General features: G+C 35.0%; 5 protein-coding genes across 6 annotated transcripts in view; 3 read left to right on the top strand and 2 right to left on the bottom strand.

Annotated features, from left to right (window-relative positions):
* Positions 1-305: 305 nt before the first annotated feature.
* LOC108975741 (Golgi to ER traffic protein 4 homolog) lies at positions 306-1,612 on the top strand. The gene is made up of 2 exons (XM_018944444.1): positions 306-802; positions 863-1,612. Exons 1-2 carry the CDS (start codon positions 434-436, stop codon positions 1,523-1,525), a joined length of 1,032 nt encoding a protein of 343 aa, XP_018799989.1. The 5' UTR covers positions 306-433; the 3' UTR covers positions 1,526-1,612.
* A 133-nt stretch (positions 1,613-1,745) lies between these two features.
* On the bottom strand, positions 1,746-3,197 carry LOC108975742. Of its 2 annotated transcripts, XR_001993887.1 has the most exons (3): positions 2,549-3,197; positions 2,090-2,467; positions 1,746-2,023 (listed from the first exon to the last, which is right to left on the bottom strand). XR_001993887.1 is itself a non-coding variant. In XM_018944445.1 (2 exons), exons 1-2 carry the CDS (start codon positions 3,108-3,110, stop codon positions 2,205-2,207), a joined length of 825 nt encoding a protein of 274 aa, XP_018799990.1. In that variant the 5' UTR covers positions 3,111-3,197; the 3' UTR covers positions 1,746-2,204. The 2 variants fall into 2 exon arrangements, 1 of the variants encoding a protein (XP_018799990.1); XM_018944445.1 differs by having other exon boundaries at positions 1,746-2,467.
* A 596-nt stretch (positions 3,198-3,793) lies between these two features.
* LOC108975737 (protein Tube) lies at positions 3,794-7,543 on the top strand. The gene is made up of 2 exons (XM_018944437.1): positions 3,794-4,426; positions 6,221-7,543. The coding sequence occupies exons 1-2, from the start codon at positions 4,030-4,032 to the stop codon at positions 7,273-7,275; spliced, it is 1,452 nt and encodes a 483-aa protein (XP_018799982.1). The 5' UTR covers positions 3,794-4,029; the 3' UTR covers positions 7,276-7,543.
* A 2,267-nt stretch (positions 7,544-9,810) lies between these two features.
* On the top strand, positions 9,811-11,445 carry LOC108975740 (E3 ubiquitin-protein ligase TM129). The gene is made up of 3 exons (XM_018944443.1): positions 9,811-10,428; positions 10,510-10,639; positions 10,745-11,445. Exons 1-3 carry the CDS (start codon positions 9,926-9,928, stop codon positions 11,321-11,323), a joined length of 1,212 nt encoding a protein of 403 aa, XP_018799988.1. The 5' UTR covers positions 9,811-9,925; the 3' UTR covers positions 11,324-11,445.
* Positions 11,446-12,143: 698 nt separating this feature from the next.
* LOC108975739 overlaps positions 12,144-22,137 on the bottom strand; it is a 16,645-nt gene continuing 6,651 nt past the window's right edge. The window contains exon 2 of the mRNA XM_018944442.1: positions 12,144-12,372. Within this exon, the coding sequence (XP_018799987.1) occupies positions 12,226-12,372 (147 nt within the window). The 3' untranslated portion in view covers positions 12,144-12,225. The remainder of the gene's footprint in view (positions 12,373-22,137) is intronic.

Below are 22,137 nucleotides of genomic sequence, written 5' to 3'. Positions count from 1 at the left end.
ATTTTTATGATATGAAAATGGTCCCGTAAAGTTATACATTCATTGATACATAGATCCGGTATCACTCATCAAACTTCTTTTCCATGACATAAATATTTTCCCAACCAGAACAGACTCGGTTTTTTATGTGCCCGAGGACTTTCAACTTGATAGCATTCCTTTATGTATTTTTAATTTTTATTTACCGGATATCGGTGATTWGAAGCAACTCAATTTTTCCTAGAGGTGTGTTTTATTATTAGACGTTTACACTTCATCCTGGAATAAGCCACAGAGAATGTCAAATAAAAACAAGTAATCAAAGATTGACGYTCCGTGAATTTATTAGCAAGTCCAAATATAAAATACTGACTTATTTGCACACATTTTTTTCGTTATTCAAAAAATATAAATATATTTAAAATAAAGGATTTTTCACGTCTCAGCAATAACAATGACCGCAACTGCTGCAGATCGTGGCGTACAGCGTGGAGTCAGCCGCGTACTTGCTAAGTTGGAAAATTCAATTGAATCGGGCAATTACTATGAAGCACATCAAATGTATCGTACATTGTACTTTCGATACATCGGCCAGCAAAAATATGCGGACTGCTTAGAGTTACTATGGAGTGGTGCAATGAAGCTTGTTTCGAAACAACAAGAAACTAGTGCAGCAGATTTAGTTCTCCTCCTTATTGACACATTAGATAAGCGTGGTAGTGCTGAAAATGATCAAAGTAATGATGGCGACATTTGGATTCAACGATTGGGCACGCTTATTGGACTTCTAAGCTCTACCACGGTGGAGCGCGAAACCTTAATTGTAACATTTTTAAATTTAGCTAATCTATAAAAAACTTACATGAATATTTTTTTTTTGCAGAGTCGTGCAATAAAGTGGAGCAGTGATATGTCGGGGATTACATTAGGGCAYCCAGGCATGCACAAAGCTATTGCTCAAGTTTTTTGGGCTGAAGGAAGTTGTGAACAAGCTCGTCATCACTTTCTACTAAGTCGTGATGGATATCTTTGCGGTCGAATATTAATTAAGATCCATAAAAATAAAGGCTACGAAAACGAATTGGATTTATTTATCGTACAGGCTGTACTACAACAATTATGTTTAAAAGATCGGAAGACTGCTGAAGATACTTTTGTCTCCTATACCGCAAATCATCCAAGTATTAGGCGCGTAGAGCTTCCATTCAAACAACCGCTATTAAACTTCGTACGCTTTTTGTTTCGTTGTATCGACACTAGACGACATGAAACATTTCGTGCTTTGTGTGATCTATATAAACCTTCATTGAATAGAGATCCTTCGTTCGAAAAATATTTGGTTAAAATAGGAATACATTTCTTTGGTGTTGCACCACCACCTACAATAACTGGAGGAGGTTTGATGGGCGGCATGTTTGGTGACTTATTTACTCGCTTATTTCAAGGATTCGATGACGATGATGACGACGATAGCCAACAATCCAGGTCTAGTTCCAACACACGTTTACGTACTGGGGYCTCCGCAAACTCTGTCAATCTAGATTAACATCCATTATATGACGATACTGAATAATCATGTACTTTTTTTTAATGAAATAAACTATTAACTTTAGCATGTTATATTCGCCAATTACGATTCCATAATTTAAACAATTCAAACAATTTCTGCAAGTTTAAGTAGAATTCAAAATACATAATTGTAACAACTTTAGCCTTTACCGAAACCAAAAACAGTAAATCACTTTGTTAACAGAAATATAATCARTTTTAATTTAATTATAGTAAATCTTTTAACTTATTCATCCAAAAAACATTTCATCGATATAATTCGGAGTGCTCTAAAATATAAGGAGTAGGTAGTCTATTTTACAAGCTTTTACATAAATAGATTATTCTGCTTATTAATTCAATCCAGTTATAATAAAATTTATAACAATTCATTTTACCGAATTACCATAATTCGTTTCATTATGCAGCAAACCAAATATTAATTTTTTGTTGTATAGTATATAGGTTGAGAGCTGTTATACTGCAAGTTAGTTTGCTGAAAATTGCAACAAACAGTAAATTCAATAATTTTCCACCAATTCTCTTTGGGATATAAACCCACCTTAATATTTTACGCACTCCGATTAAGYGATGACAAAACCTTACATTTCATTAAAGCATAAATAACATTAATAGACTAGTTTTCTAAAAGTAAAAGAGAACAAATTAATTAACAATTAATTTTGCAAAATATTTGCAGATGGATAATCGTTAGAATTCCAACTGCAATTCGGGCAAAACTCTAAAGACACCTTTCCTTGCCTTATATGTAAGCAAATGCCCGCATCAGATTCTATACTTTCAAGTGATGGCACTTGATCAACGTCCGCATAACTATGCTCTCCTCCAACTGTGGTTAATTTTGTCAAACCTTTAGTTCCTAGGTCTTCGTGGAAGATATCGACCCACGTGTCATTAAAAGTTGACGATGGTATAAAATCTGAAGATAAATTTTCAAAAATGTTATACATTTCTATTGGATCATCTTGAAAAGAAAACTCTGATGAAATTCCTACGCTACCATTATCCGAATTTTCCGATGTTGATGCCACATTCCATTCAACATTGTCCAAACCGTTTGTTTGCTGTAAAATCGTTGACGACTGGCATAATTGCTGACTGGTATACGAATGAACTGGAGAACTCAGCATTGGCGAATTTACGGGCGGAGACTGCTGAACATGCATTCGAACATTCAGAGCTTTAATAAGATTCTCTATTTCTTTGTGATTTGCAATAACGYTCTGAAAATACCTTTTTTCTCGTTGAAGTAGGTTTACTGCTTTCATTTGCTGTTTCAACGCCTTCTTAAGCTGCTTATTGGCCGATCGCACTTCCTCCAACTCCTTCTCCATTGCCTCTAAATGCGCTTTCTTCTTTCGACGATTTTCCCGTGCCAACAAAGCATTTCTATTTTGGACATTTGGATTGGGCCGCCTAGTTGGCATCCGACCTTGAAAAACTGCCTTTACATCGTTTTTCACACCTGAAATTGTACTTTCTTCGCTATCGGTGGCTGAATTAGAGTCCGTTGATTCATATCGGTAGACATTCTGTTGCAATAACTGCTTGAAATCTTCCATTATGATTTTTGATAAAAGCGTTGAAGGGAAAATTTTACAAACGGAATCTTGTTTATTATTTTGTACACCAAAAAATTGTCGCTGCTACTTTACCTTTTCTATAAAAATTTTTAATTTTTCAACAAAAGAAAAATCACCTATTACGTTTCATACACGAAAAGAAAATGGTGGTCTAAAACGAAGTAAACCTTGATCGCCGTTGTGTTTGCCAACATTCAGAGTTGCTTTAAGTATTGAAGTCGTATGGTCTTTTTAAAATAATTTACCTTACAATAAATAAATAATTAAACAGATTGTCTTTTACTGAAGAGAAAAATTAATAAAACAAAACGAACTTTTACCAATAAAAAGTTTAACTTTATAAACATACTGGAGAAATAATATTTTTCCTTAAATTTTTTGATCTTAAATTATTTAAAATTAACTTATTGATATATAATATGCACAATGGTAAATTGYATTTTGACAGTTTTTAAAGAATATGTTTACAGTTTTAATACTGTTTATCCCTGTAATGTGATGTCCACATATCATTTGTTTATATAATATGATAAACCTTAACTATTATAATAAAACTCATTGACAACTTCGAAAGATACGAGTACCGATTTAACTAAATTCAAAAACCCGTTGACTGGTTGCAGAACCTGGCAAGGTTTAAAGAATATTATCGGAAAGCGAAGCGAAAAACAAGGAAGCAGCGAAATTAAGAAAAGGAAGAAAATAAAGATTGACCATTATAGCAAATTCTGGTTGGATATAAATTCACAATAGCAAATGGACCAGAACTTGTTGAATACTTTGTGATTTTTTATACGACGGAGTGCCTGGAATTAGAGTGTATAAAAATCAATAGTGGTCGCACACAAAGATATTTCGCAACCACTCCAAGTAGTGGGGAGTGCAGTGGAAATATAAAATGTATACACGCGATACAGAATTGCGACGACTGCAATCCAACGATGTGAACCGGCTGGCGGAAACGTTGGGATTCGTTGGGGGAAGAAAGTTGATGGAAAATATACCGAAACATTGGTCAAATCAAGACGGATATAATGTTGAAGATTCTGTTAGAGAAAACCAAAGATTTAACGGTTCAAATGTGATAGAGTTAAAATACAAGCCAGAACAAGTTCGGCTAATAGAAGAAGCAACAAGGCAAACTAGTGGCTGTTATTTTGCAGAAATATTAATACAGGAATGGAGCACCAGTGGCCGCAAACATGAACGTCCGACAGTGGGTCTGTTATTACAGTTACTGGTAAAATCAGATCTCTGGAATGCAGCTGACTTTGTTGCAGAACATTTCCTAAATGGTAAGAATTTCTTTGTTTTTAATTGCACTACATAGATAGATAGATAATGTTATTGAGGTAATGCACCTCGATCTAGGGTCTATTGTGCCATCTCCTATATCACATGACCTCCCAGAGCCCCAGCAGCCTGAATAGTTCCAGGAGTTTGCGGGGCGCTAGTGAGGGGATGTGATCCCTGCTGATGTAGACAGAAGCCAGGGCCTTGAGCCTTTTTCAACAGATTGCTTTGCAATCCCGGATTAGGTGTGTTGGTGTTTCCGGTCGCAGAAGCGGCAGTTAGCACAGGAGACCATGCCCATGTTGGACAGGTGTTTCCTGAGCTTACAGTGCCCTGTGTAGATTGCGACGAGGARACGAAATTTTTCTCGGAGGAGGTGGATTAGTTCTTTAAACCTGGAGAGATTGTATCCTCCCAGGAGCAGCTTGGCGTGGCGCATGCTTGCTGCCTGCCGCCAGTGCCGTTCTCTCTCCTCACGGCTTCTTAAGAATGTGGGGTCCTACCGCTATGTATGGCTCTAGTCCAAACTTCTGCCTGGAAGATACTTGGGAAGCAGCCCAAAGGTATGGACAGCTTGGTACGTGGTCCCACAATACCTGCCCCAATAGCTTCCGGGGTTTTAGAGCCATCAGTGTACCATTGAATGGTACTGTCTTCCAGCATCCTTTCCAGCTTGGAGTCATTCCACTCCGTTTTGCTGCCTAGAGTAASTTTAAAGTTCTTCTTGAGGTTAATTTTCTTCGTGGTGCTGTTCTTTGGGAGGAGGGCTAGCGGTGTGCTTTCCGCTAGTGAGTCCATCTGTCTAGAGGACATTACCTTCCCTCTTCCACAGCCTTCTGCTGACATTAGCAGCATGGTGTGTTTTGCTGCTAGCTTGATCACCTGATGCAGCGGTGTGGGTTCTAGTATGACTTCCAGTGCCACCGTGTGCATTTGCGCATCGCCCCCGAAGCACAGACACAAGTCTTTGCAGCTTTGACAGCCTCCGAATCACCGAAGACTGCGCAGCTTTGGTGGCCCAGGCAACCGCTCCATAGGTGACGATAGGCCTCACTATCATGGTATACAGCCATCTGATGATACTTGGCTTGCATCCCCATTATCTGCCGGCCAGTCGTCTGCAAATCATAAGTGCTCTTGTTGCTTTGGACAGCGTTAAGTCCAAATGCTTACTCCACCCTAATGATGAGTCTAAGGTGAGGCCAAGGAATTTGACCTACTTAGACAGTTCCACCTCTGTGCCTTCAATTGTTAGGACCTTCAGGCCCGGAAGGGATCTCCGCTTAGTGAATGGGATCACGGTGGTTTTTACTGGGTTGATATTTAGCCCTACCATGTTGCACCATCCTTTCGCCAAGTGTAAGCCCCTTTGTACAATGTCACAGAGAGTGTTCTCAAATCTACCTATCGCCATTGTGACAATGTCGTCCGCATACCCTTGACAGCGGATTCCATTGCTGATGAGCAGCTCGAGTAGTTCGTCAGCTATCAGGCTTCAAAGCAGAGGGGATAGTACTCCACCCTGTGGGCAGCCCCTTGTGGTGCCAAGACGAATCTTATTGCACTACATATAAGAAGTATGGATTTTTTGTTTGGAATCATTAATTGATTGTACAAATCTTTTAATCGCACTACATTAATCAATAGTTCTTGTTACATGTTATCCTTTGGAAAATTTAAAAGTATATAATATGGAGTTATGAGTCAATAAAATCATTAACTACAATATATGTTAATAAAAATATTTCGTTCTAATCTTGATAAATATCATGTTGAACTGTTTATTCAATTACCAGAACCCCCACCCGAACGTCCTTTGGAAGGACCTGGTGCGAAAGTTGACATATCAATTCCAACAGAATGTTTGAGAAGTGTTGTAGATTTTGTAAATGATTCGGTCGGTTATCCAGACACAGAAATGCTCAACGACAATATAAATAGAACGAATGGATTGGCCGATAACAATCGAGATTATTACACAAAAATTGCTCCTTTGAATAAGGACTTAAACACCGTAGCACCAAAACCGCCTCCTCGGACACGATCCGCGCGTCATCAAAGTACACAACACAGTCTGCAACAGCAACTGCCAATACAACAACAGCAACAAAATATTCAGAAAGCACCAACCAAMAACGAAGCAGCAACTGCAGAGGCTAATAACCAAAATAAACCCCCTCAAAGCCATGATAATATTCAAGTATCTAAACAGCCTCAAAATGTAAATTCATCAATGAGTAATACCATGACTTCACATAATATACCAGAATTGAGCGATCTGCTTAAATCCAATAGCAACCTGCATTCTGCGAAATCAGAAGATTTACGCGAAATCCCTATGGTTTCCCTTCTTGATTCTAAACCTAAAAATTTACCAAGTATACCAGTTGTTGCTTCAACATCAAATGCGACATCGATGGCGGGATCTGATGTGCTCGGAAGTCTACCTCTGATTACTGAACTGAATTCTGATGTTGTGGATATTGAAGTTTCGAATGATCTTCAAGGAGAGAACTCTGATTCAAATCAATTGACACACCAAATTACTTCACCCTCTCCAAATGGTTTAAGTGATGATAGTCGCTGTAGTAGTTTGAGTAATGATAGTTTTGACGATGGCGATTACAGTGCTGTAAATAATTCGGATGTTGGTATTGTTGACATGGAGAATGCAGATGGAACTTCTTGTGATCAAAGCCTGCCAAATCTAAGTATTTTCGGTCGACATAGTCCCAATAATGACTCCAGTTTGACGACTGTAACGTGCACAAGTGGAGACAATAGCTTCGAACTGAGCTTAAACGAGTCGAGTTCAACATCAACAACAGACCCCACTGCGCAAAGAAAGTAAGGTTGCGTTCAGGTTGCTGTCATGATTGTTAAAGGAATTCATAGAGACAAAATATTTTGTCATTCCTACGATAGAAGATATTATAAAATGGCATTCCAAAAGATACGCGCAGCATTATTTGTGAGCATCAATTTTGAAAAAAATTTTTGATTGCTTATATGTATAGTTAAAATATAACACTTGTTACATAAAATTGAGATATATGTATATCCTCTGCGATAAACACATTATAAGACAACTTTAAATCATATTTAAAAGCATTTAATGTAAAAGTTTTACGATATAAGTTGCAGTAGAATTTTGACTCAGTTTAAATTCGTAAAACATATTTATGAGTAAATTGTAAATTATATCGTAAATATATATTTGAAATATAAAACCGATCTTTTAGTTTTAATAAGCATTTTTATTTTCTAGCAAAAAGAGAGGATTTTTCAATAAGTTTTAAATGATGCAATGAATACTTACCTATATGTGTATGTATGAATGCGTTTTATGTAGTTATGACTGAGTGGTTGAACATTACTCAACTGTTAAGAATTTAAAAATAACTTTCATAAATTTAAATGAACGTAAACGTTACCCAAATATGAAATAATTTCATTTTTAATTTGTGAAATTAAGTTAAATTACAATAAATACTGCTAACTAAACATATGAAAGTGTATATCTAATAAAATATAATTAGACGTTCTCTCACACATAAATACAGATGCAATGAGATTGTTTTATATAATATACAGTGAAATATCCCAATGGGGACAGCTCCCGTAACCGTACAACTATCATAAACACAACATTTCCATTACTACATTCATCCAAAACCAAATTCTATAACCGGATATGAACAGTTTTAATGACTGGACGGACACTATTTTATTAGTACTTCCTTTAAATTACCTCTGATAAACGCACAAGGTTTAATAAAATATGTGAAGAAAATAATGGACTACGTATAATAATGGACTACGTATTATTTTCTTCACATATTTTAATAAATCTTATATATATACACCCMGTCAAAGGATCTTGAGTTCTTAATTTAAATCTCCCGCTTATATGGAAGACAGGTAAATTTTCCTAATTTGGTACAGATGTGCTTTATTATAATGCCGAAAAATAGTGCGATCTGTCAAGCAGTTYTTACAGTATCTGTTTATGTCAGTCTCAGTAGTGTTTGTCGAATATTACATGACCGGAAATATTGATACAAATACTTATGTTAAATTTTGTGTTGCGAACGAGTTTTCGTATGCCGATAAATTGAAAAGGCTGGGATTTAGAATAGCATCCCCGTATTTCGGGAATAAAATAGGTATCACTGGAAAGGTGACGTTCTCCTGATCACGAATATATATATATATATAGTTGCCGCTGACTTATATATAGTTTTAAAGATATTTGCATTTAAAGTTGAAAAATTGACAACTTTTACATTGATAATTTATATATTGCGAATAACTTTTTTACTTATATATTGTGAAATTTTCGATTACGGACAATCCTCAAAGCTAAACATATCCCACACCTGGCCACAATTCATGAACCAAACGTTTTGATTATTATATTTATACAAAAACAATTGCTATCACCAGGTGGGTGTCCGGTTATGAGGAGTTTCACTGTATATATAATTTACATATTGTACTTCAACTTCAATTCAACCCAGTGAAGTTAAAACCGTAAAAGAAATAGAAATAACTGTGTTGAGCGGCACTGAAAACATCCCTTAATTACTTATTTGGCTACTTTACGGCAAATTCTCAGTTAAATTCTCTTATTAGTATAAAGAAATAAAAGCAGGTAATTAATTTATTAATAATACTTTCATCCATTTTTACAAATATTAAATATCTAAATATCGCGCAACAAGATGTTTTATATTTTGTTCAGAGTGAAATTGTTGATTCAAAAATTAATGAATAGGTAAATTTATTTGTTTTGAATTATCAATAGTTATTACAAATGATATAACAGAGCTATTTTATGCTTCTCTTTGTAAAATAACGTCAGGTTCGTTAGAGCTTTGAGTAATATATCGTTTAATTTGTGGCATCCTCTCCTCTCTACTGTCGTTGGGGAATTTAGAAATATTTTTATATTTTTGAGAGCGACAACTGAAAGCCTACAGTCGTGTTGTCGTGCTGCTGTCTAAATAAATGTCTATAAGAACGTTTGTATTTTTATAAGTGAGAGATGTCGCTCTCYATGTGTTATATATGAGAGCAAACTCATTAAGAACAAAACTTGTAAAAATTAACATTTTCGTGTTTTTGTGTCAAAAATCCTCCCGTTAGAAAATTTGTACTATCATTTTCTGTGTGAGAAACCCAAATTAGTAAGAAACAGCCAATCATCGCAGTGCCGAAATGACTGTAACTTAGTTACACGTATATTGTTTAAAGTCAGACATATTTAAAAATCACTTTTATATACCTACACAAAAATGCAACCCTATAGTCATATATTCTAAAAATTGGAAAACAAAATAAGAACAAAACAGAAAAGATTGAGTTGACACATCACAGGAAAGCAAATATACATATGCAAAGAAAGCAATAACTAAAATAAAATTTGCAAAACGAATTTTTTAACTTCTTAAAATATATCCTGTGTTGTTTTTCATAAGTTTTTCACGATTTTTCACCAAATGGACGAGTCTGAACTGCTCTTCAATTTGTTCTACCTTTTATTATGTATGTGTATTATATATCCACCAGAGGAGTTTCAGCGTCTGGGTTTAACTATCGAACAAATTTTCATTAAACTGTTGGGTGATGAAAACCTCAATTTCGTACACTACCATCAACGTCGCACATCATTGAATTTATTTGTACACAGCTGCTTGCCTGCACTGTATTTTCTCATACACAAATTAAAGTTCTCTGTATTTGCGGAACGCGAATTGCCTGAAAATGTAGATTTGGATCCGGATTTTCCAATGCCACAAGAAGCTGTTGCATTTAAAACGCTCACATGGAAAATCGCACAACGTTTTAGTTTAATGGCAGTCTTGGCAATGCCGGCTTTAATATTCAATTGGCAGCAGCAAAACTGGCGGCGTCATCCAATCAGCCAGACATTATTGAAATTCTCCAATGTGCCAGATAGTTATCACACTGTTGCGAGCGACATAAGCACTGAATTTCGAAGGTATGTTGGAGGAATTTAAAATTTGTTTTAGAGTGTAACCATAAATAAAAATGAATTTAACAAATAGTATCTGATTAATAGACTCGACATATATAAAAAGAAGCTGAACTCCATATCGACAGTTATAGCAACAGAAAACTGGATAATTAAAACTTCGCTTTATAATGTACATTTTGCCCACCAAAGCGATACTTCCCTCAGTGTAGCCAAAGTAAGTGAATCATATAGTAGTTAAAAAACTCTATTATCAGAACATTCCTTTTAGGAATTATTATTGCTATTTTTAAAAAGCACTAACATTAACCAATTTCTATAGACAGAAACTTACAACGTTTCACAAGACACTAACGATACCTTACAAATGGTGAGCATAGTAGTGAAACCAAATCGACAAAAGGTCGCTGACTTTCACATACGCATCAATGCTTTAGAATTTCGCAATCTGGAGGAGCGAATTAGTCGACCTATTGCCATACCATCAAACATACAATTCCATCGCAACGTAATAGATCGTTTTATAGATGTTTTYAAAGAACAAGTGACTAAAAATCCAATTTACAAAGCGGATAGGATAGCAGAAAGGTGCTTTGCTTGTATGATTGCTGAGCCAAATATAAAAATTCATAAACAATGTGAAGATGTTGATCGTGATGGACGTCCACTGTCAGCGGAGAATACTTGTACAAATTGCTATTGCCGACCAATGTGGTGCGTTGATTGTCTTGCGCGTTGGTTTGCTGCACGTCAGAGTGAACACGATCGAGAAGTATGGCTTGAACAGAAATGTACCTGCCCTATGTGTCGTGCCAAATTCTGTCTTCTCGATGTCAGCTACATTGAGAAGCGTGATATAGTGGAAACCGGCGATGTCCCGCTTAACAATGACAACGCGTGATATTTTTATATAGCAAGTAGCTTTTTGAATTGCATTGAATTTCAATTATAGTTGATAAATCAAATCTGTCAATTCTTCCAATGTATAGTTCAATAGCGAATAAGATACGGATCTTCTGCTAATTTTTTGCAAGATTTTTTGTCTTTATTTGGTCCATAATAGTTTATAATTAATTTTTATATTTTTTTGTAATAAATTTTGTTTACATTTCTATGTTTACATCAATTTAATATTTTTCTAAACACAAATTACTTAATATCTAAAAAGTTTGTAACTATCACGTTTTAATACTTTACGATACATAATTCAATATACATACACTTTTGTATGTACATATATTCAAAAAATAAAAATAGATGAATTAATTTTTAGTGGCATTTCTAAGTAAATTGAAATCTGCATTCAATATAATTATATTCCAAAAGTTCTATGTTTAGGCAAGCATTAAGCTCAATCTTTAAATGAATTAGCTCTTGAATTTAAAAAAAAAATTTTAATTTCGGCTTTTGCGTATACTTAGTTGTCGATCGAGCTGTTAAAACTATATATTAGCTTTTATAACGACAACTTTCTATTAGAAACGTTGGCACTTAGTTAAAACTAGTGRATAAAGGAATCATTTGCAAAATAAAAACAACAGAATGCTTCACGAAAGCGTTAGTTCATTTTTATATTATGTTATTTTTATATTGTATATAAATATATAGCATTACTTAAGCGCTTTACCTAATCAAAAGTTAATTTTGTGAATTTAAATTTTCCATATAAATATAAAATAAAATGTTAAAAGTTAAATATGTATACAAAAATAGCGTTTTCATTTACCTTTTGCAATTAAGTTTAATTTAAAAATTTATTATACATAAAAAATACATAATATGCGTAATATATGCAGGTGGCATCTATAAATTCGTTTCGTAGTAACTTTTATAGCTCTCAGCTTTGTCACGCATCGTCGCATTTCTTGAGCTTGAGCTGGCGGAGGTTGATGCCATGGATTGCGRTGAAAAAAGTTTGCTTGACATTGCAGAAGGTTGACGATAGGTATTCTGGAATTAGAGATAATCAAACTATAAAAAAGATGTAAAACATATGTTAGTGTAAGTATGTATGTATGTATACTATATGAAGAAATTAAAGGCTAAGTTTGGTTGAAACTGAACATCAAATACACGACACAACAATCCAATCAGGTTTTTTAGCTGGCGAAGGACTGCCAACTCGACAGCATTCTTCCAATTAYTTCAGGGATGCTTTCTAAAGCTGCAACAACAACTAGATGAAATACTATCACAATATGTAAGAACTTTTAAATATATCACATAGGTCTAATTACGTTTTTCCGTATAAAACATATGTATGCTTTTACTCCATATTCCATATTTTTATTGTTTTACTTATACTAAATCTTGAGAAAGGTGGGTTTTCGAAGGGAWTCGTCTATGAAACGAAAGCGCGGGGAACATTTCTAAGTCTAGMTTAGAGGTGTCCCATTTAAGCGTTATCCCTATTTTAGCTGTTTTTWTTCTTTTCTCAGGGCCGACGAGTAGTTCGCGTAGCTGGTTTGGGAGACCTTCAGACACCAGAGTAACCACTGTAGCATATAACTATCAATCAAACTGAACGATCAAATGAAGTTTTCTAGCAAGGGATGCAATCGAAGTTAACGATTTTTCCTGTTAACTAATCCTTATGTATGTATTTGTGATCTTAAGAAAGAATAGCTTAAGAAAAAAGGCAACTAAAACATGATAAACATAATAATGGAATTATATTTGTTTCTCGTTCTCATGACAGTAGAATTTATGAAACTGAACGGACTTGGATTTTTATCCGGTCAATAATTGTCGCTTCAGAAGGAGCTTTAAGTTTATGCAAAGAAAGTAAGTTCACAATGCATTGAAAGAACTTAAGAATTTTTTTTTTTTATTGCGCCGGCCTGACAGCAAAGAAAGAACCAAKCCAACGTTTGATAGACTAGTCTGTTGTGATTCGTTTTCCAGAGAGGGCATTCTGCATCCACTGGAACAAATGATAGTCAAAAATGGCTATAAAGCTAGTAAAGCAAAAATTCCCTATATGCTTTTAAACTCTCTAAAAKGGGTGACAGGGTGACGCACAAATATTCTGCGAGCTCTTCTGTTTTTTGGACGTTCCACATATTCCAAACCAAAGTCACCACTTTGAAGTCATGCAAACCTCTTTTGCCACAGCTGAAGCATGTGCACTATATAGTTCCATCCAAATATGTTGACCTTTGGATGACGCTAAATATCAAATTATTGAAGAAGAACGGCCTGAAAACTCTTTTTCAAGCAAAAGTTCTTCAAACATACTATACATTTATTGTATTTGAGTAAAAAAAAATGATTGTTGTTTAACCTTGAAATGAATGGCTTATAATGAGAAAGACGCGCAAGGACAATAGGTTCCCAATGCATTTTCGGAATAGTGAAACAATGGAATAATAATCAAGTTATGCCATCTCTTGGCAAATCGTTAATCTTTTTCACAATCATTTATAATCGTTTCGTCCTCTTAGGTATTTGGAGTCTGGTCCACTCAATGAAGTTGTCAAACGGTGTACTAACACTCTACTATACTTTTGTATGAAGATGTAAATGCGAACAATTATTTATCATCAACAACTTAAAAACGCGTATTCAATATGTATATACCTAGTTCCACGAAACTGATATTTATACTGTGTCAGATAACGGTCAATCCACATGGGAACTATAAATGCATTACACATTATCTTTAAATAATTCGCAATCATCTGTGACAACAGAGTTTATTTTTATTAGAGTGYTAAATAAACTTCAAAATGATGGATGACAATACTTAAAGCACACACACACATACATAAGAGTGAAGCTTTCAAGGCTATGAAATGAAGTATTAARATTATAAATAATATGTAGTATTTACAATATTTTATTCAAGACAATACCTTATAATCGYTTTGTTCAAATAACTATTGTTTRTATCACCTAAAACTAATCGAGATAGAAATAGACTTATATATATGTATGTATATAAATGATCACAATTACGAGATTAGTTAAAATGCGGGGGACTGTCTGTCCTTGCTTCCATCCGTCCGTCKGCACGAGCAAGCTGTAACTGGAGTAAAAATTAAGATATGGTAACGAAACTTTGTACTTTGATAAAAAAGTATAGACGAATTCGAAAATGGGTTTAATTGGACTGCTGACCACAAAACCCCATTGATTGAAAACCTATTAAATGCCATAACTAAGCACTCAATTAAGATAGTACTGTGATTTGGTAGAGAAGATTGCAGTAGCAAGGAGCATCTRTGAGCAAACATTTTTAAAATATATCTTCTAAACCAAAAAAGTTACAATAACCAAATTCGCTTCGAACAAATCATTTAAGAATCCTTATGACAGTACGGAAATTGTTGAAATTGGATTATAACTCCGCACATTCCCCTTATAACGGTCTTGTTAAAAGCTTCTTGAACGCCGGCAAATCRATAACTGATTGTTTCAGAGACATTAAATCTTACATTCGGGAGGRTYCACATTTACGTGAAATCATATATCTCGGAACCTACTCAACCGATTTGAACAAGAATCGGCTTACAATATTATCTTAACATTCCTACATTACATAGAAAAAATGRGAAATCAGACAAAATCGACAACTACTTCCCATACTCCAACTAATACTTTCAATTTCCAGTATACGAGTCCAGAACCAATCAATGTATCTGGATGATACACACAAATAGTGTCCTCAAGGTATTTCATCTAACCCCAAAAATTTCCGAAATCGGAAGATAACTTCTCAAGAACCCAGATGCCAAATAGGCAATATATTTAGTATGTGCACTTAAGGAATCGTCTCAGTGTGAAATTTTCGAAAAATAATTTTTGCATTATTAGATGCATACAATGTAGTAAAAATTCTCTCAAAATTTTAAATCGAAATTCCAATTATTACAGTCGCTACAGGAGTCTTGTAGAAAGGGAAGGGAGTGTGGCATGTCGCGACTCCAATCTTTAAACGCGTTTTTCTCAGAATGTTGTTTTTCGAAACGGTTTCCACTCTCAAAGGAAGAGTTTTGAAGATATCTATAAGGTGCGTTTCAAAGTAAACAGGACTTAAAAAACAGGYTTYTTCGCAAAATTAATTTATTTTATTCAAAATAATCACCTTCTTCTTCAATACAGCTATTTGCACGGTCAAAAAGCAGGTGGAACGAGTGTTTGAGCTTGTTCGCCGGTATGACCGCCAGTATGCCGGTGGAAGCCTTTTGAATGGCCACATGAACGTCTGCATAACGCTTTCCTTTAATGGGCAAATGTATTTTTCCGAAAAGGAAGAAATCGCATGGTTCCRTATCAGGTGAATAMGGGGAGTGATTAAMGGTTAAAATATGTTTTTGATCATATAATCGTTTGCAAGCGTTGAATTAAATGTTGGWTTCTGAGCAAACAAACAAACCGTGCACACACCTTTCGTAAGCCCAAATATTCGGTCAAAATGCGTTAAATCGATGTTTTGGAGATGTGCAATTCCATTTCCATGAATTTCAATGATGATTTCGGCTGATTTTCGATGAATTCACGCACAATTGCGATGGAATTTCCGGTGATCACGGATTTCGATTGGCCCACATGTTGATCGTCATTTATGTAATCACGACTACTTTGAAAACGTTGAAACCACTCGTGCAGTCTGCTACGGGATAGGCAATCATGGCCATAAACTGGCCATCAATTGAAATGTTTCAGTAAAAGTTTTACCAATTTTAAAACAAAATTTAAATTGGGTCTTTGTTCGTCTGTATTACGCAATGGAAGCGTTTTTTTTTTGTTTTTGAAATCTTCCTACATGTTAATTATCTTTTTGGAGTTCTTGTTGTAGATCGAAATTGAGGCCGCAATCGTGGTCATCGTACCTTTTTTATACCTGTCATTGCAACAATTTACTTAATATTAAACACCCAATAAATAAACAAAAAAAATCATTTTGTATTCATCTTGAACGTATTTATTTATTTAAAAAAATCGGGCCGACKAGTTAATTACAACATTAAAAAAAAAGTAAGGAAGGGAACCGAACATTTTATTCTCTTGCAACGTACAAGAATTAAAGCCAGGGAAAAACTAAGGATCGAAATGTTTTTATATAATATATATATATATATACTATATATAACTCCTATACTAACGGACTAATAATGTTTTTGAGAAAAACAAATACCATTATTTGTAGTATATGGAAGTTTATGTRGCATCGACCAGATTTTCTCAATTTCTTTCCCATACCACATACTATTAACATACTTCTTCTTAATTGGCGTAGAAACGTAGAACATAGCCAGGTCCTTTTCCACCTGATCCTGYCAACGGAGTGGAGGTCTTCCCCTTCCTCTGCTTCCGCCGGCGGGTACAGCGTCGAATACTTTCAGAGCTGGARTGTTTTCGTCCATTCGGACAACATGACCTAGCCAGCGTAGCCGCTGTCTTTGAATTCGCTGAACTATATCAATGTCGTCGTATATCTCGTACAGCTCATCATTCCWTCGAATGCGATATTCGCCGTGTTCAACGCGCAAAGGACCATAAATCTTTCGCAGAACTTTTCTCTCGAAAACTCGCAACGTCGACTGATCCGGGATCGACGGGAATTATGAGTGACTTATAGAGTTTGGTTTTTGTTTGTCGGGAGAGGACYTTGCTTCTCAATTGCCTACTCAGTCCGAAGTAGCACCTGTTGGCAAGAGTTATTCTGCGTTGGATTTCTAGGTTGACATTGTTGGTGGTGTTTACGCTGGTTCCAAGATAGACGAAATTATCTACGTCTTCAAAGTTATGACAGTCAACAGTGACGTGAGAGCCTAGTCGCGAGTGCGACGACTGTTTGTTTGATGACAGGAGATATTTCATCTTGCCTTCGTTCATTGCCAGACCCATTTGTTTTGCTTCCTGGTCCAGTCTGGAGAAAKCAGAACTAACGGCGCGGGTGTTGAGGCCGATGATATCAATATCATCTACATCTACTAYAGATAACAAGGTCTTACTCGCCTCTGTCCTTGTCCCGTCCATCGCATTTCTTGGACGGCGGTGCTGTCAGCCTTTATTTTCACGAGGATATCAACCAGCTGGGCAGCGGCACCTTTCCAATTAAGGGACCGGACATTCCAGGTGCATGCCCTCAAATCATAGTCCTTAATTCATTTGCCATGGTCGTCATCAAAAGGGGGGTCTCTCATCCAAGGCTGTTGTTGCGTTTTCATTGAGTGTGTTTTTTTTTTCGTGGCGGGTCCCAAACCCAGCTCACAACCCTATGTAGGGGATATTTCGCCTTCGCACTTTAGCTCGCCTTCAAACGGATGTTCTTAGGCTACCCAGAGGATACTTGGTCAAGGACCGGAAGTCATGAGCTGCTTGAGTCATATGTAAAAGAATTGTTTCTGGCCACTCCCAATTGAATAGCGATCACAGAACTTTTCTCMCTTGCGTGACTCCATCCTCACATACTAAAAAACAAATCAAAAGTCAGCCGGATGTTCGGATATCCTGTTATTAGTTATATGGGAGGTAAGTCAAGTTTTCGCTCAAATATATTTATTTTAGTCACAAAGATACATGTTTTGAGTAAAACACGCTCCCTCATTTTCATTGATATATATTTTCCGATATATGCRGTACAAAATCAACCGGAAGTTCCACTATCTTTATTTTAGATTTTTAACATACAGWCATGCCATTGTCAGAGAAGTACTATCACTGAATTTCAATTATACACTCACATATTGACCCATATTCTTGATTAAAAGTTAACTATAKGTACTGGGGTCCACACATACGGTACCTAGGWTCTTGAACGTTTTGRTTRGTTTTAAACRAYTTTTGTTCATAAGGTGGAATACACTAAGGACATTATTCGTGCAAAGTTTTATCCCGTTACTGATCAATAAATCTTTATCGCGCTTTTAGTATMCCCTTATATGGAGAGTGAACGGGGTTTTCATTCGATTTCATCCATTTTCACATTATTAGAGGGCGGGCCACTGCCACTTTTTCAAAAATGTTTGCCAACTAGTGCACCTTGCTACAGCGATCCCCTATGCCAAATTAGAGTTTTATATCTTAATTTAATGTTAAGTTATGGCACTTTATAGGTTTTCGGTTAATGGCGAACGGACGGACAGACAAGTAGTCAACCAAATTTCAACTTTACGCGTCATCCTGATCATTTATATACATATACATAGCCCTATATCTATCTCGTTTTGTTTTAGATAATACGTACAATCGTTAGGTGAACAAAACTATAATACTGCGTAGCAACGTGTGGCCAGCGTATAAAAATCGCGAAAATCAGTGATTTCTCGGAGGGTCACACTGAGACGATCCCTTAAATATTAGTCAATATGTGAAATATGTTATTTTAATTCACGGAAAATGTTTCTCTATTCGTAAAATAYCCTTTTCTCAAAAATGTGCTGAATTGGATAACTACTTCCCTTAGTCCCCCCAATTTAAAGGTTATAGTTATCAGCCAAGCTAGTTTAATATTTCTTCGGCTTTGATCCTTGTAGGTTGCAAGAGTAGAAAATGTTCGGTTACACGCAATCTTAGCTATTCCTTACTTGTTTAATATAAAGTTTTTTTTTTTTAAGGAAGACTGAATGTCAAAATTGGGAGGGTTCTATCTCAAAGAAACGGACAACGAGTACGAAAAATTTGATTTTATATAATTAGAGTGATATCCAASAAATGACAATTATATAAATTTTCTTAAAGTAAATAATTACTTAAGCATACGACCCTCAAGGTCCACTAGACCCACATATAATTTTTATTTTTTGAAATTTTACTTCCACAATTTTAATGTGCAAACTAAATTAATATAACTATCGTTTAAATTTATCAGCAACGCTTTTGATAAGTTTGATTGCCAAAGTGCAAAAAAGGAATAAATTAGAAACATCGAAAGTAATAAACAAAGAATCGTTGTTTGCCATCAACATTTGCGAATTCAGTGATTCCTTTGTATGTTTTATTATTTATAAAACTATTTGGTTTGATTTTATCCAAGAAATGATTACTACATTGATTTACTTAGAAATACACATGTGTGTCAGGAAGTCTAAAAATTATATAAATGTTCGGTTTTAAAATCCTATCGACTGCCCTTTATATACTTAAATCCAACTCTTTTTTACTTCTAAAACAGAGTTGAGGTAATCAATATAAATAACCACATAATTAAGTGGGCTCATGTTCTTTGTGACAGTTAAACTCAACCGATCATATAACCATATACTCTTTACTTTCTATATCTCTGTGTTTAAAAGAGATACATAACCGCATTCCAGATTATTCAAAATAACATTTTAAGGATTGAAAAGCGGTATTTTCCATATCCCTGGTCATTATCATTTGTGCATGTTTATTGTTATTGTATACCTTACCTTACCTCTACCTTTCACATGCTTCATTTTTGAGCAATTCTATTGTAGGCGATTTCAACATTTATCATTCGTTTTAACCTTAAGTAAGCTCACATGTACCTGTATATACCTATTGAGATATACAGTAGTATAGGTGCAGCAATACATGTACAACCGGCAGCTGATAAAAGCTTGCAAAATCGTTGGTGATCTGATTTTAATTGCATGCCCTAATAACTTTGCCGACGCTAGCAAGCTTTGTTTTTGCGCATTTTATTATTGTAATCTTTATTATACATATGTACATACAAAGATTTTGATATTGCGAATGTGACTTGATGAATTTCGATATACTTTTTAATTTAACACACTAATTAATATAATAAGTAGGTATTTACGTTTATACGGAGCTGGTGAGAAAACCTTAGGTCCGTGCCAGTGCTATGACTCCAAAAAATTTATACATTATACTTACTTTATTAATTCTGTTCTATTAGAATTAATATATGTATAGTATGTATGTACATATATTATGCGTGACCTTTCAACATATCGTGGATTTGATCATTTACTGAGTAAATTATGTTTTTTTAGTGCGATTTAAACGATTTTTTATTGCGTAACGGGAACGATCGCGTTCGACAAATTTGTTGTCATTCGACGATTTGCATCGATCAAAGACTTTATTTTATCTATATCAACTTCAAGAGGCCTTCSCTCCCAGGACGTGGGGCATCTTTGAGATCTAAATTGTTGGAACGAAATTTCGCAAACCAATTTTGACATTGACATTCTACCTCGTAACACATTAGCTTTCCCTTGCTTGAACTATATTTTTATCCTTTTGATAGTAAAGCAGTAAATAACAAAGATTTTCCAAAAAATTTAAAATTTTTTTTTACAAATAAGCTTTACTTTATCAGCTGTTCAAATACATATATACATACATATATGTACATGTGTAAAAGTTGTTCAGTGTCAAGTAGGCTTCAAAAAAATCAGCTGTTGCCATCAAACGAACTTATTTAGTGAACAATATAATATATTTTATGGAAATCTGACTAAGAATACGAGTCAGTAATATTTTTAATCTGATCAGAGTTTTTACAGAGTTTTTAATAGTCTTATATCATCTCCAGAGGGCCTAAGAATTATCTTGCTTACAACAGAGTTCGTTTTGGCCAAGCACACGAAAACTTCTCATACCAGAATTACAATCGAACTACTAGAATTGGATTGCTACGGATTTAACCTCGATTCGAATCAATAATCTCTCGCATAATATTATTGCACGGATWTTATTTGGCTATAGCAGCCGGAGTTCTTCTTCTAGTTCCTCTACAGTATTTATAAGACCAGGCGAATGAGAATTCTCAAATTTACTTAATGTTGACACCAGTGAAATGTTCAAAAATGTTGATAAATCGAACCTCAATTCTGTCTTCATTACCCGAGTCATTTTAGCAATAGCACGACTAAAAAATGTGCAAATTGTTTCCGAAAATAGGTCGATCAATTTGAATTTAGTATAACCTACCTAAAGGTAGCTGCACACCGATTTCTTTCAGAAAAGRCAATACAGCAGACATCTGTGACTTTACCTATTAAGTTCTTTTTGTTGGTTGTTGAGTAATATGTATATATGTATGTATACCTATCATTTGTTAGTTTGATCATATTTAAAGCTTGAAACAATGGACCCGGTTTCCTTAAGTTATCACAAATAAAAAACAATTTTCATTTATCAGTTTGTATCACACCTATTTGTTTGATATAGTAAACCGATCTGAGCAAAAAACAACTGTTCGTAGATGGTAGCGTTGCTTTGGAAAATAATCCAYACCATTATTTTGACAAATAAAAAGTTTTCCATATAAGTATTTCGTTTTGATCGTTCAGTTTGAATAGCAGCTATATGCTCCCAGCTTCTTTGGGAGAAAGGGAGGTGTGCAAACTTTTATATACAGCCGGACAGACAGACGGACAATTACATTTTTTAGGGTAACATATTCAGTGCATAAAAAGGGATGTTCATTCTTAAAGTTTAAGCTCATTTACATTTTTTGCAAACGTATATTTTTAGGCTGTGCATTGATATACAATATAAATATCGACATAAGCTGACAATTTTACCTCCAGCGGATTTGATATAGATGATTTCTAAAGAATCGAAAGATTTTCCTTGCATCATATTAGTATTGAATTGATGGCTACTTCATAACCATATACTATTTCAGTTAAGAAATGGTGCAGAGTCGACCCATCAGACAAGTTAGGAGGCAATCAAGTTCTTGTATGGAAAACTTGCACATTTCACAATGTATTTCCACAAAAGTTGGCACAGGGTATTTTCTAAAGCAAAAATGTGATATCCGAA

This window comes from Bactrocera latifrons, unplaced genomic scaffold (genome assembly GCF_001853355.1).
Source record: "Bactrocera latifrons isolate USDA-ARS-PBARC rearing strain unplaced genomic scaffold, ASM185335v1 scaffold_692, whole genome shotgun sequence".
NCBI lineage: Eukaryota > Metazoa > Arthropoda > Insecta > Diptera > Tephritidae > Bactrocera > Bactrocera latifrons.
Note: the sequence above shows the minus strand (reverse complement) of the source record. Positions and strands in the feature narration are given on the sequence as shown.